This window comes from Myripristis murdjan, chromosome 21 (assembly GCF_902150065.1).
Source record: "Myripristis murdjan chromosome 21, fMyrMur1.1, whole genome shotgun sequence".
NCBI classification, from domain to species: domain Eukaryota; kingdom Metazoa; phylum Chordata; class Actinopteri; order Holocentriformes; family Holocentridae; genus Myripristis; species Myripristis murdjan.
The window spans coordinates 20239029-20253668 of record NC_044000.1 but is presented as its reverse complement, the minus strand read 5'-3'; the positions used below and the strand labels follow the sequence as shown (position 1 = coordinate 20253668).

The following is a 14640-nucleotide window of genomic DNA, read 5'->3' as shown; positions in this document are numbered from 1 at the left end:
AAAAACTGTCTGTGTGACCTTAGGATCAAGATATTTTATGGGTCAAATGTTAACTGTCACTTTAAGACTTCAAATTACTTTGCAGTAAAAAAGACTGTAGAATGCTAATTTGATCCTTCGTCCTCTTGGGGAGAAAAAAAAATAACGACCAGGGACTCGTTTTTCTTTTCATATTATCATGGAGTTTTGCACTTGTCTGTCCATTTCAGTTCCAAGTTTTGCTCGTGGAGGTATCTGAGGTAGCTGAAGAAGCTGAGAGTTTCCACTGCTTGGTGTACCATCACCCTGGTGTAAACAGTGTGTATATTGTAGTTGTTCATCTGGGAATAAGTGTTTCTCTGCAAAACAGGTAACTCTGCTCAGGGGCATTCAAAGGCCCTGTCTAGGATGTGCTATCTTGTCATGTTAAGATGGAAAAAATCAGATATGCTCTTTCTCTTGGCACCAAAGGAATGGTGACAATCACTCCCTGCTCATACCAGATGCTAATGAGCTTATCAGCACCTGTGACACCTGCCTTGCATGCTAAGACCCTCTGTTCAGGGCTGAAATGACTCCAGGGATAGCTCAATATGTCTCACTGAGTTATAACACTAAGGTTCAGTGACAGGACTGGCCTAGCTGACTAAATACTTGTGTTATAGATTTTAATGTGTTGAGAATTTAATCTCTTGCCTGTAGTCCTTCAGTCTGACTGTACTATCTTATAACCTCCACTCTGCATCAAATGATTGCCATAAAATGATATAATAACTCCAATAATTCCAGGATGCAGCAGTGGCCCAGTCGTCCTTTCACCACCGTGGATAGCTGACATTACCCAGGCCAAATGGTCAAATCAGCATTTAAAGGCTTTTCAAGGTAGCACAGGCTTCATCAAACATCACATGTATCTAATGCTTTTTCTATGCACTTTGTTGACTTTGTCTTTATTTCTCTTCAAACGATGAAGTCCAGCTTTTGTGCGAAGCCATGGCAAATCTGTAAATTATGTGTGCATGTGAATCTTCACATATGGGCACAATGTAGCTGGACTACAAATATCTCAGTTGAGGCATGTAGGCTACAGAGGCAGACAGATACAGATAAGGATAGACAGGTTGACAGTTACAGACAAAAAAACAGGAAGCTCTAGAATAATTTTAGGGCACCGTTGTTCAGCTTTGCCATCAATTCTGATGTTTGCCTGCAATGTGACTTGATTTTCAGCAGGACTCATCTCGCTTAAGGTTTGGCATATTTTCTTGGCAGAAAAAACAGCTCAGTGTTAGAGGGCAGAAACTATCACCTGGCTTCTATACAGGAGTAATCTCTGCTAGTTTACAGTGCATTTGTAAGGCAGGAAAACATCACTCTGATCAGTTCCTCCTCTCTGCTTCAAACTGAGGTGATCAGTGAAATCACCTCAGTTTTTGGTTGGGATAAAAACCTGCAGACTCTCAGCTCACTGTGGCACATGGTTGCCTACCCCTGGTGTAGTTCAAAAGATGGACTATAGGTGAAACAATCGCTCCACGTTTTGACATTCAATTCCTTGGCGTCTCAGGCGGTGTCGCTATAGGCTCGTTCGTCTGGTTTTGTAAGCAATCCCCCCGTGTTATGAAAGCAAATACACGTGAGTTTGTAAACAACAGAGTGAGTGGAGGTGGAAGAGGAGAAGGTCGGTCATTCTCCGAGCTCAATGAGGCTCCGCTACTTTCCGCTGGCAGTATTTGCCAATGTCCTGTGCCTGTGCCAAAGCTACACCCTGAGGAACTCGGTCTCCTGGGCTGTCTCCTCCAGCGATGTGGTAGTGGAGGGGGAGCTGGACGCTATATCAGAGGAGGTCGCCCCGGCTCTGCTGGTGGACAACGCAGGCTTATGGAAGCAGGCGTATCCGTCGTCCAAGGTCCTTGGAGACGGAGTGGAGAGTCCCAAAGAGCTGGTGAAGTCCGACAGCGACAATGTTGCTCCTCTTTCCTCTCGGCTGTTTTCATATCGCATGGAGGAGGTGAAAAAGTCCAGCAACACCACTCCTCCCCCGCACCAGGAAACAGCAAGGACCGCCAGATATATAGCTCACTACAGCGACTGGGGACACCTGGCCACCATCTCTACACAGGACAAGGTAGCTAATGAGAAAAAAAAGACTATTTATTATTAAGGTTGTTCTGTATCCTGGGACAGCTTAATGCATGTGTGAACACAGGCAACACTCCTCAATGTAGAAACCAGACGACTGGCAAGCTTCAAAGACCAAAGACACCTATTAGGATGAATCAATCTAATTGTGAAAGTACGTTCAGGATGTGTTTCATCAGTCAGGTTCACTCCCCAGTTTGTTGTCTGGGAGGCATTTTGCATCCTGACAGGTTACAGTTTTTAATCTGAAGTCTCACATTTCTGGCTTTGGAGCAGAAGTGCCAGTGTCTATAGACTCTTAATTAGACAAGTCCTTAGCAAATACAGATATCTGGTAACACCTTTCAATAAGGATACAGATCAAATGCCTAAGTAATGTTTAAGTAGCCTAATGCATGAGTCATGTTTTTATGCATGAATTGAAGCAGGATGTATCACAAACTCACCATTAACAAATGATCAGGTCACTATGACTTTATGTGATTTGTTAACACTTAATAGATCATCTCTCAAGGAATGTTAATTCATCCTTACTTACTTTAACTGATTCCATTAGTTGAGTATTAGACTCTATTTTTTATCAGGGAGGCTGAGCAAATACATGGTCCTGAAATAAACTTTGATGTAAGAGGAATCTAGTTGTTTTTGTGCATACCAATCACTGTATGACGTAACTGTGAATTAAGGTTCCTTAACTTATGCTCTGTTAAGTGTGAACTAATCACATAAAGTCATAGTGATTTGATCATTAATGGCGTGCAACATAAATTCATGATACATCTTGCATTAATTCAGGCGTTTAACACCATGAGTCATGCATGTCAAGTGTTTGCAGATATTCAGTAGACTGTAGGAAGAACATAGTCTTACGCTGATTGCCCCTGTAATTTACCTACCATGACTACAGTGCTGTTTTCAGCACTATCATATCCATCATCAAAACAAGGACATACAAATGCATATTACTTAAATCTTATTTTATGTTATTTAAAAATAATATGTCCCTATGTTATTTTTGTCATCACTAAAATACATTAGGATACATCATATATTTTATCCACCTCTTGAATTACCACTACACCACCAAGTGCTATTAATAATGAATCTGCTCTGTGTGCTTCTCCGTAATGGGATCCATCTTTAGTAACATCCTCCTTTTTTGCACAGATCAAGGGTCTTCCCTTTGGGAACATCTTCTCAGTCAGTGATGGACCACTGGACAACAGCACTGGAGTAATCTATTTCTATGTTACTCCAATGGACAACACTGTGTCAGACCTGAAAAGTAACCCCTATGCCTCGCTCACATTCACAGAGGCTGAGGGAGATTTCTGCAGGTAAGATCTGACTTTTCATGCACTTGGCTGACTGCCAAACAAATGGCACTGAGTTACTGATCATTGCAGAGAGGCTGTTGTCAAACCTGCTAAAATATCTCTGTGTTACCATGGTTACATGGTCTTCTGTATTTGAAGGCAAATGATATATGATCCAGAGGATCCAAGATGTGCACGACTCACATTAACAGGCAAGATGGTGGAGGTGGTCCCGGAGGAGCTGGAGTTTGCAAAGGAGGCTATGTTCTCAAGGTGACCAAGCTTATATAAGATTAGTGCATGCGAGCATGCCACTTTCACCACTGCAAATAGGGGGAAAAGATACATCTTTATGCCAAGCTCTTATCTTTCTAGACATCCGGTGATGAAAAAATGGCCGGTGGGACACAAATGGTTCTTCATGAAGCTGGAGTTGATCCAGGTCTGGCTGCAGGACTGGGTTGGAGGAGTGTCACTCATTCCACTGGAGGACTACTTCAAAGCCACTCCCTTCTGAGAATATTCCTCCCTGTGCATCATTTCAATCCGTAAATACAGATCAGTACAGCTGTCTACACAACAGATGTCTCTTTCATATGGGGTGAAATTCCCCAAAGCCTCATTGTGCTAGGAATAGTTCAAAATCTCACTCCATCAGTACCATCAGCATTGTAATCTGTGTTTGTGAATACCCTTTGCTGCCTACTCATTGCTTTCTTTTATGCCCTTCTACTTTGTTCTGCACTGTACAATTGGCTTGACATTCAGAATCAGCTACTTGAGTTTCCTCCTGTACTTGGTCTGTGAATGTATTTAAAATTAGTAAGCTTTTTGAGTCATGGGTATTCACAGGTGGCATAAAAAACTGCATATTCATGGCGTGTGTTTTTGATGAATATGCATGGATCTTTTATGCATTTGGATCAAAATGGGTGCGCTGTTTAGAAAAATAAATGAATGTGTGTGGGCATACAAAACCATAATATGCATCTTGAATGACATCTTTGTCACACCCGTGGCGCTGATGCTTGAAATATTTTTTAGGGGAACTGGGTTTGTTCAATCCAGTCAGTGTTTAAACAGCAGGGAGCAAGGTTGAATAGGACAGAGCTTCTCCTGATTTATTCATGAGTGAACACACACAGCTGTGTCTATGTAGCTGAGATAGTATTTAAGACATGAATGTAAACAATCAGAGATTGTTGTCAATGATTTAGCAGTTCCACACTGTTACTTTGTTGATTTGTCCTGCCACTTAAGATCTTATTTTCAATCTAGCACCTGGAAATAAATTGGAAATTGTTAATGTAATGGCTGAAAATTTAGGCAGTAGTCAGCACTGATGTGGAATTTCTGGAACTGTGGAAAATTTGGAAAGGTAAAAGCATACCTATTTTATGGTATACATACAATTGCTCTAATAAAGAAATGCATCTTTGTCTTTGAGTTCCTTGGCTCTCATCTGAATCTGTATTGGAGACTAACTCTGCATATAGCCCATGCCGAGCACAAACAAGGTTTTATGACAAAATGAAATTGAAAGAAAAACGGATGGAAAAACTGGGAATGTGGTGTAAAACTGGTTTCAAAAGTGGCAAGTTTTAAAAACTGATCAATAAAAAGTATTTCTCATTCTGATTCTCAATTAGGAAATCATGTAACAGGAACATTTTTTCAGAAGTTTGGTCTGCTTAGCATACAGCTATATGAAATCGAGGTCCGTGGTGTAATTATCGGGAAGTCCTGCAATGATGTACTTTGAAAGTTCAAATTTGACGGATAACTTCAACTTTGTTGCTGGATGAGGACATGGACACAAGATGGCGCACTTCCTACTTTTAAAAAGAAAACTGTCAGCGTCACTTGCATACATCGTGAAAACAACGGAAGAACTAAATGGGCATGACCTCTCCTGAAAACATGATGTGAGAAATTGTGCGTTTTTGTTTGTTTGTTTGTTTGTTTGTTTGTTTGTTTTTAAATATGAGCTGACAAAATCCAGGGCTTTCCGTCCATGGAGAAACCAGAGTAATAAGCATTGATAAGCACAGTAGTTTTCTGTTTAACTGCAGTACAGGCACACTCCACTGTGGCGCTCTACCGCAATGAGCTCAATGCGCACGGAGAAGCGCTGCCAGAGAAGAAGACAAGCTGACTAGCCTGTCTAACCAGAGAAGTGAGTGCACACCGCGCTGTCCATCATCATTTCTTTTGCACCAAAGCTGCTCCGTGCATATTAAAACATGTGCCTCCTAAATTACACGACATGGAGTCCCTAAACTTACAGCTGGTCAGTTTTCCAAGTCACAACGTAGGCTGTCATGAACTTTTCCAATTTTTCCAAGACAGCTGGAAAGAAGGTGACAGATGAAACGCAACAATCCATATTGTAAGATAATATGCGAAGCGCCAGCTCCTCCACCTGATTCACTGTTTACCTTACAATGTAGCCCAAGGTAGTAATCTGCAGGAGGGGAATAGGGCTGTTCTTTCAACTATTATTAATGTTAATATTTAAATGCACATGACCTCTGCAATGAAAAAGGCACTGAAAATTTCAGGGTGTAAATTGTCTTATTCACGGTCCTTTCACTAGTTTCCTCAGATACGATTCAGCTACAGAATATTAGAGAAATATTACAGGTGGGCGAATAGCTTTGTGTATATGTGTACGTTTTGTTTTTGTAGTTTACAGGTTTGTTGTCTATGACAGGTTAGGCTACTTAAAAAAAAAAAAAAAAAAAAAAAGTTGCAGAACCTATATGAAATCTTTTATTGTGAAAGCTGTGCCCGGAAGACCTCACACTGTGGCTGGTTTGACACTAGTGGAGCAGCTAGTTTCAGACAAGCCTGACCAGCTTTGCGGTAAGGCTCAGTTTGTCCTGCCAACACTTTGGAGCCGGTAGCAGTAACTTGCTAAAAAAATAAATAAATAAAGCTGCGAGGTAATTGAAGCGGACCGGCTGACGGTGACGCCGCTCCACACCGAGCAGCGACAGCATCTCTGCCGGGCTGCTTTTGTTTTGGTAAGCCGCAGGTTAAGGCACCGAGTCCAGCGGAGTTTTCCATTCCACCCAAGGCAACTTAGCTCGCTAGCTAACGCGTATGTGTCGCAGGTCGACTGGTTAGCATGTAGTCTATGCTAGGTAAAACTCGCTGGGTTAGGTTAACGAGAGCTAGTTAGTCAACAACAGGCTGTTTTATCCGCCGGTTCTCACAAACCGTGAGGCGAGGCGTAGCCGTACGGACGCCGCCACAGAGCACACAGTCTCCCCGGAGGATCAACCGTCAACGGCTGGAAATGCTCTCTGACCTGTAGCTAACTGTTTCTGAATTGGGATGGATTGTAACGGTTGCTAGATCTGTGTGTGTCTTTTGCCCGACCATGTAAGCTGTCTTATCACGCAAGGCAGTTTCTCACTCTCGGAGGGGCTGACTCGTGACTGATCTCCCTAGGACGGTACAGGAGGAGCCAACCAAGCCCTCTGAACAGCGACAAAAAGACACACCAAGGGGGGCTCACACACCAGGACACAGCCAAGTAATCCCACCCAGCGCTCAAGTCCCTGCTCGTTGTCCTGTTACCGGAGCGCCTTGCCGTCTCTACCGCCCCATATGCCTGCACCCACACCCGGCTCGACGTCCTGAAGGCACAGCGGGAGGCACGGCACCCCGGGGTCCCCGACAGTCGAGGAGAGGAATCGCTGAAATGAGATGAGGCTCAGAAATGGAACTGTGGCCACTGCGATTATTTTCTTCACCTCCTTCCTCAGCCTGTCTTGGTACACAGCATGGCAGAATGGCAAAGGTAGGTACAGCAGCTCCATATCATTATCATCATCATCATCATCATCATCATCATCACTGCTATCCAGAGACGCATCAGAGGTGTGATTGGCTTTTTAGAAGTGACAACTGTAAAGCCCGCTGTGTCAGGTTGTTAGGCTGGCATGCAGACACGAAGCTGACATTGGAGCTAAAGTCATTTAGGCCTTACATGATCATGAACATGTCGTGGGACAGGAACTGGTCCATTGCACCTCCTCTGGTCCTCTATTCGCTCTCCGTTCAGTGCATTGACATTAGCTGGCAGCGTGTCATCCCCTGAATAGTCATTGTGCGACATGCATGGGGTATGGGCTAATAAGTGACCAGTCAAATAGATTTGCTCACAAATTAGCGTTTGTTTGTTTGTTTGTTTGTTTGTTTGTTTGTTCTTCTTCTTTTTATTATTATTATAAGTAGTGCGTTTTCACAGAATTAAGACAGCAGAGAAGATCGGTACTCGCTCTCATCTCTTTTGACAGTTCATTGCTCATCGCTCGATAATTTTCTGTTTCGATCCACCCTCAATCAATTAGGGATAATTTAGCATGCCCTATCAATTTAACGCATCAGACAGCACAGTACGGAGCACTTCTGATGTTTAGCGACTCTGCTGCTGCTTCTTCGTCTTAGAGAAATGGCTATCTCAGCATACACATCCACTATCATTATTCTCATCTAAACATCCAGCATGTTTTGTAGCTATCTTGTTAAACATCTAGGCTCAGGCCTATTACACAATGCCCTGTAGAGTGTTGCTGGGCAGGAGTATGTAAGTGCTGAGTGCTTACTTCCCAGGGTGAAGGGTAGGACTGTGGGCCTTAGTGATTTGTTATCAGTAGAGTGTAAATAATTGCAGCCTTTAGATAAATTCCAAGGCAAGGCTTCATGTCGTGATTAGCCAATGCTTATCAGGTCAATGGAATACTTTTCCTCTAAATGGAGTCCAGTGAGTGCCACCACTACAGTGGACCAATAATGTTCCATGGCTTGATTAAAGTGAATGTGATAAGCAAAGGTCAAGTGAGGGTGCTCTATGTGTCCTATCTGCACCTGTTGATACTAACCTGGTGGTCTCCAGTCAGAGCTGGGCTGTTCAGACCCATGTAGGTTTATTTAAAAATTAATTTCAGCTAAAGTGACATAAGCTGTGAAAATAAGAACTTTGAATTGTCTACTCTGAATTGTCCAAAGTGCCATTTATCTGCACCCCGCCACCCAAGCTGTGTTTGCACAGTCCACAACATTGGTTTACAGTTGAAAAAAAAAATATCTAATGAACATAGTGTAGACGTTCAAGTAACATGCAAGATGTGCAGTGAAATAGTCTTGATCCTCAGATCAAGTTGAAAAATTCTTATTAATAATCACAATCACAGGCTCTAGTAAAATAATCAAGATAATCATTTTAGCAATAAGTGTGGTCTCATTATCTTAGACTTGTAAACTAGTTGACCTAACAGGCAAACAGAGAAAAGTTTTTGACCTGAAAAATGCCTTAACAGTTTGTGCCTACAGGTACAAGTTGGGATTTGTGTTACACAAATACATGCAAATGTAAGTGTTTGAACAGTTGAGGCCTGGAATTATAATGACTTTCAGGGTTCAGATGATGTGTTTTCCTAACCTTAACAACCCGAAGAACCTGAATTCCAAGGATTTTCTGATGAACAAGGTTATACTAAAGCTGCCATTTAACAGCAAGTGGTGCTGGCCTGATGTACTGGGGATCAGTGTAATATATTAATGACATGGAACCGAAAACAAGAAGCTTATTTGTTCAAACTGTAGCAACATTTCAGTTTGGACTATACAGTATATCTTTGACTGATTTGCTGCTACAAGATCCAAGAATTAGAAGAATCACAGAAATGTTGTTTTGTGTGTAAAAGAAGAGGTTGCAGTAATGAGAAGCTGTTTTCAGCCTTGTCGTGGAAACCAGGGTATTTATTGATTTATACCATAAACAGCATTGCATTATTTGAAGGCTACTGGCACAAAAAGCTCTGCCTCTCTGCTTCAAAGTTCCCTTCCCCAGGCACATAACTGGGCTGTTATTTTGTTGAATTTTAGACTGCAATGGGATCAAGCATAAAGTCAAGTATCTTCAGTGAAAATAGACGAAAATAAAGTTGAGATGCAGCCAGATCTACACAGTTTAACACACACCTCTTTCAAAGTGCCCTTGTAAACGCAGTCATAGGCAAGCGAAACTACACAACCATATTTTTTTGCCTTAAGATTGTAGGCCTAAAGCTGAATGTTTATTGCAGAGAGCCTGGATACCAGTGTATTAATCTCAGGGGAAATAAACCTCTGATCAGTGTGTTGCCTTAAGGGACGGTTTGACTTTACAAGCCTTTTCCTTCTTGAACTTCACCTGCTTTCACAATGCCTCCCTCTCTTTTCCTCTGTTGTTTCATGTGTCTACATATGAAATCTTTTCATGAAGGGTTTTTGTATTTATTTATTTATTTTTTTTATCCAGACCTCTTTTATGTGCCATCTTTCTTTCCTTCTTGTGATACTGCATGGATTCTCATCTTAATGCTGCTCAGTGTGGGTGGTTAGAGTCCCTTTGGCCTCAGGCGTTGAGTCACTCTGAAGATGAAATGTTCAAATTCTGTTTCTCTGACCCTGCACAGAGAGAGAGTGTGTGTGTGTTTTAGTGAATGCTTATGGTTCAACTGTTGAGCCTAAAGGTAGATTTGGTTTGACTTTTTTTTGCATTGGCTAATCTTGTGCTCCCGGCAGTCACCCTTGCCTGTCTTGTTTCTTGGTCACTTGACTGCTGTGAATGAGAACTGTGCCAGTCAGCTGTCCAAACACTCCATGCTGAATGACTCTCCAGAATGTGTACTTCTCTGTCAGAGTCTGCCCCGTCCCCTGATGAGAGACTGCTCTCTGGTATCTCTGAGGCTCTTAAGTAGATCTCAACAGTGTTGACTGGCAGGAAAAACACAAACAATGCTGTATGGCTAGGAGGTGCTTATGGACCGGCCTCGGGGTTATGGCTTATGTCAGCAGAAAGTCCTAGTTTGCTAGGGGTAAAGAGCAACCAGTACTCTTCCTTTTTCGGAAATTTGACTTCCTCTTATAGGCTTTCCTCTCCTGAAACCCTTAGTTCTTGCTTCCTTTCTGTTTAAAGGCATGGTTTTCTTCTATCATCAGGTCATTCCAAACACAATGAGACAAAAATAGCACAAGAAGGGAGTGATAATGGCAAGGGGCAAGTTTGGAGGCAGATAAGGAGGGTGGCAGGGCACGACTTTGCTGCATGTGAGTTAATAGGAGAAAATGTCCGGTTGTGCATTTTGTCTGATGCTTTTCATTAGGAGTGTCTCTGGTTATGATACTTTTTAATGCTGAGTGAAAGAGGGCAGCCTGCCAGACATACATGGACTAAGTGGCCTGTAGGGAGGCAAAGAAACAGGGGGGAAAGAAAGGCCAGGGGCCCAGATTTTTAGGACAGATTAGATGAGAGAGCACTAAAAGAAAGCTGACACAAGGCTTGCTAGTGACACTGGGACATGTTTCTTGTTTTGTTATGTTTTTAGTTTTTGGTGTTGTTTTCCCTGCCTAGACACTCTCACACACCTCCCTCCATCCCAAATGGCCCTTACTTGGTCTTTGCCATAAACAGGAACAGGCGCCCGCGGCCCCGGTTGCTTGTTAGCGAGTTAACAGTCATCGCTTTTTCCCTCCTCGTGCTTCTCTTCACTTCCTGTATCCCACACTGCTCTTCATTCATTCATGTTCCTAGTTCTAGTTCTGCTCATAATTCCCCCGAGGACACACAAATTCTCCTCTGTGTCAGAGAGGAGAACAAGACCATTGTTGGCATCTAACTTTTCCCCATTTAAGGCATTGTTTAACATGCACAGTGAGCTTTCACTATGAATGAGGATGTGTGTGCATGGGCACACTGGGCTGTCTGTGTGCATGTGTTCATGCACACTTAAATGCACCATCACTGTTTTGGTTTGTAAGTCAGTATTATGCAGTTTTCAGGCTGGGTTACACACCCTGGAAAACCAGGATGGATAATTTTTAAAATACCTAGAAAAATATCATGAAATATCATGCAAAATGTTTAGATGATCCTGTAGAATCAGAGGATCACTGGCCCTTCTTTCAGATCACTCAGAACTTCTTAGTTATTTTTCTAAAGGTCCAACAGTCCCTTGAATTCCCTTAATGCTGATGGTCATTGTAATTTAACCCCCTGCCATGTTTTCAGGCACTTCCAGAACCACACTGATATAATATGCAGCCACGACACTGTACGTTAGCAGTATTTTGAAATGAAAACCACTGCAACTAAACTGCAGTGATAAGACTTCAAAGGTAAAGTATATCATCAAGAAGATGGGTCGATGACTCCCCTGAAAAGTGGATTTTCCAAAATAAAAAGAGTGGCAACCGTGGAATAGTGAATGAGCTGAGCAGTACAGGAGCCAAATGGAGCCAGAGGAGTGGAAGTAAACGGAGTAGGGCCAAGCTGTCAGCTCAGCACTGTTAGACAACTCGCTCTGCCACAAAGAAACAGCTCCTCGTGGCTTACAGCACAGTGAAGGAAGAGCAGTGGGTGGAGGTCGGGAGGAACAGTGAGCCCACAGTGAGAGTTGGAGAGGAAGGAAAATTAAGAATTTAGTCTGGAGAGATGCCAGCGGGATAAATATTAGTGAGGCTTGCCTTTTTTGAATCAGTGGTGGAAGTGAGCAAGATTCTAAGACTTGGGTTTACTAAGTGGTCAGAGATATTGTGCTAGAAAAAAGGAGAGAATGGGGTAATGTAAAAAAAAAAAAAAAAAAAACCAAAACTAAAAAAAAGGTTTGTATTTTCTCTCTTGCATAGAGACATTGAGGGAGTATCACTCACCTACTCCTGGATCGACTTGCATTTCCCTTCAGGAAAATACCAGCCAAGATCAATACTACTATTGTGTACGTGTGCAATATTATTTCTACCTGTTAATGTGCTCTTTTCTCTTTTGTTCAGGATAAATGTTTTTTGTGCATATCACTTGGAACAAACACATTTTACTTTGTACTGTTTAGGAGTCATGCATTTGATGATTGTACTTCTGTGTTGTGGCTGTCAGTCAAACCCACATCTGTCAATGTCCACACAACCTGTATCAGACTAGTTCAACATTGGATCATATCTGTGAATTTTGAGGACTACTCCGTCAATCAGAAGCAAAACCAACTTGTTATTATTCCCGTCTTTGTCCTTCTATTAATCTCAAGTTCATGCTTTGCACCATCTGTCCTACTTAAAGACAAGAGCCCATATAAACGCTTTGTGTTGCTCAAAGCAGCTGCAGTATACTGTGGGACCACGTGGGTGGCAGGTGCACCACTTGAGGGTCTTCATATGTGTATGTGTGCACACACGCACAAAAACACAGGCACATCCTCTTTTGCAGGCATGTACTTTTTGTTCACCTCAGTCTGGCAGGTGGAATCTATAACTGAGTATAAGTAAAGACTAAATGATGTGTGGGGAAGTTTCAGTAAAGGAAACGGAAGCTTAACGGTTGTAGCCATTGACTGACATTGCTGAGCCTGCTGTATATGCTGTGCTGTGCATAAAAGCTGGTGTTTTTTTTTTTTTTTTTTTTTTTTCAGGGAAATTAGCTGCCCTTCGACAGACATGCAATTTGCTGAGAAAGCAAAGATTTCAAAATTATGCTAAAAATAATTTTGACTAATGGGACTTCTGGCAAAATGCCTGATTCTCAGTCGAAGGAAGGCTCGGTGTTTAATAGAAGAGGGGGAAGGACAAGGGATTTAGAGTTAATGTCAACTTCAGATGATAATTTTGGTTGAACTCAGACTTTCAAATGGGTTCCAAGGCAGTCAGTGTCATAGTCAGCCTTATAAGACAGCATGAGTAGTTGATTGTTGATGCAGAGGGCTGTGAGCTGAGAAGTGAAAATGTGCTGGAAAAGTGAAATTATGGTTTAACAGGGACATTGACATATGACAGTGAGTGTCTCACTCAAGCATACATAAGCTGCACAGGCTCCTCATCAGCACTCATGAGCACGCAGTCAGCAGCGTACATCAGCGAGGGAGAATGAGGTCAGAAGGACAAAATCACTGTAAGGGCAAATATGATGCTTTTGATCAGGTGATAAATTGAGTGTTAAAACCCCAAAGTGCTGCTAAGCCCAGGGTTGGATTTCAGAAGACTATTTCTTAATGCAAAAATCATCCTTATCATGTTCAGTTTGCTGTGGAACAAAGAAAGCTGCATTTTTAATGATCAGCTTGTCTGAAATTTGTGAGCTTTTTTATGTGCATTTATGTACATCTCGCTCTCTTTCTTTCTCTCTCTTTCTTTCTCTCTCGCTCTCCTTCCTTCCCTCTGCCTCTGTCTCTCTTTGTCGCCATCGCTTTCTCTGACAGTCCTTAGATACTTGACTGCCTTTACTGGGGTCAGTAACATTAATATAACACAATATAAAAATGAGGACAGTAAGAAGCACCATGTGGATTGATTTTAAAACTCTGGTAGCTCCTGTTTAGGGACGAGAGTACATGGGTCAAAATACATTCTTTTTAAAGATGCATTGTGTTGCCAAGGGTTGACTGAAGTGAGGAGTCTAGACTCAACTGACCAGTGTGGAATAAGGACATAATATGATGGATGAGTCTACATGGATGTCATTGTCAGGCTAAATTACTGAAATTATAGAACAATTCCTTGTGGCCACAACATTTAAAGTTCACATTTCAAGGCGTTAACTGAGTTTTGTGGTGCCTCTTTTAAGGCTATTAAATGCACAGGCTTACAATAATAAAATCAGAATAATAACCATAACATGGACGTCTGTCTTTCAAGAAACTGGATATGAGATGTTTTTAGTCAGATGATGTTTTTAATTCAACATGTTTGAAACGTGAGAATGTTGATATCAGTTGCAGGAATCTAACAGTTGTTTTCATGCAGTCATACTTATTGGGATTCATATAAATAAATATGAATGGGCACAAAGGTGAGTCTTAATTTTACAACCATTTAATTTCCCTTTTGTATTTCAGTTCCAACCTTGGAAATTAAGTGATATTTTTCAGGGTGTTGTCCACATTTATATAATCTATATGAAACAACACAATAAGATTGCACAGGGCGAAGTATCTAAGATATGCTTTTTGTAGTCCACATTCAGAAGGCTGTAGTTTCTCGACGGCAGACCCACATCAGTAACATCTGCCGTAACATCATGTAGCCAAGTTTAAGTGCTTGTGACTCTCTTAGCAGTTTGGTCGTCCTTTTCTAAGCCCTTATGAATTCTCCTTCACATCTTTTCTTGACTTCATGACATTTTCCATCAAGGAAACATTTTTAGGAAAGGACATAGGACATA

The 14640-nt window shown here is 41.9% G+C and overlaps 2 protein-coding genes across 4 annotated transcripts in view; both read left to right on the top strand.

The window, feature by feature from the left end:
• Positions 1-1581: 1581 nt before the first annotated feature.
• Positions 1582-4883, top strand: creg2 (cellular repressor of E1A-stimulated genes 2). Its single transcript, XM_030081558.1, is given in 5 exon segments — positions 1582-1668; positions 1670-2107; positions 3289-3458; positions 3597-3710; positions 3813-4883. Coding segments are annotated over 5 exon segments (933 nt in total). The 5' UTR covers positions 1582-1599; the 3' UTR covers positions 3955-4883.
• Positions 4884-6184: 1301 nt separating this feature from the next.
• mgat4a (alpha-1,3-mannosyl-glycoprotein 4-beta-N-acetylglucosaminyltransferase A) overlaps positions 6185-14640 on the top strand; it is a 34232-nt gene continuing 25776 nt past the window's right edge. Inside the window, exons 1-2 of one of the 3 annotated variants that reach the window (XM_030080398.1) lie at positions 6235-6463; positions 6894-7245. In XM_030080398.1, coding sequence (XP_029936258.1) covers positions 7152-7245 — 94 coding nt within the window. In that variant the 5' untranslated portion in view covers positions 6235-6463; positions 6894-7151. Of the gene's footprint in view, positions 6464-6893; positions 7246-14640 lie in introns of all 3 variants that reach the window. The other 2 variants (XM_030080399.1, XM_030080397.1) reach the window with 2 other exon arrangements.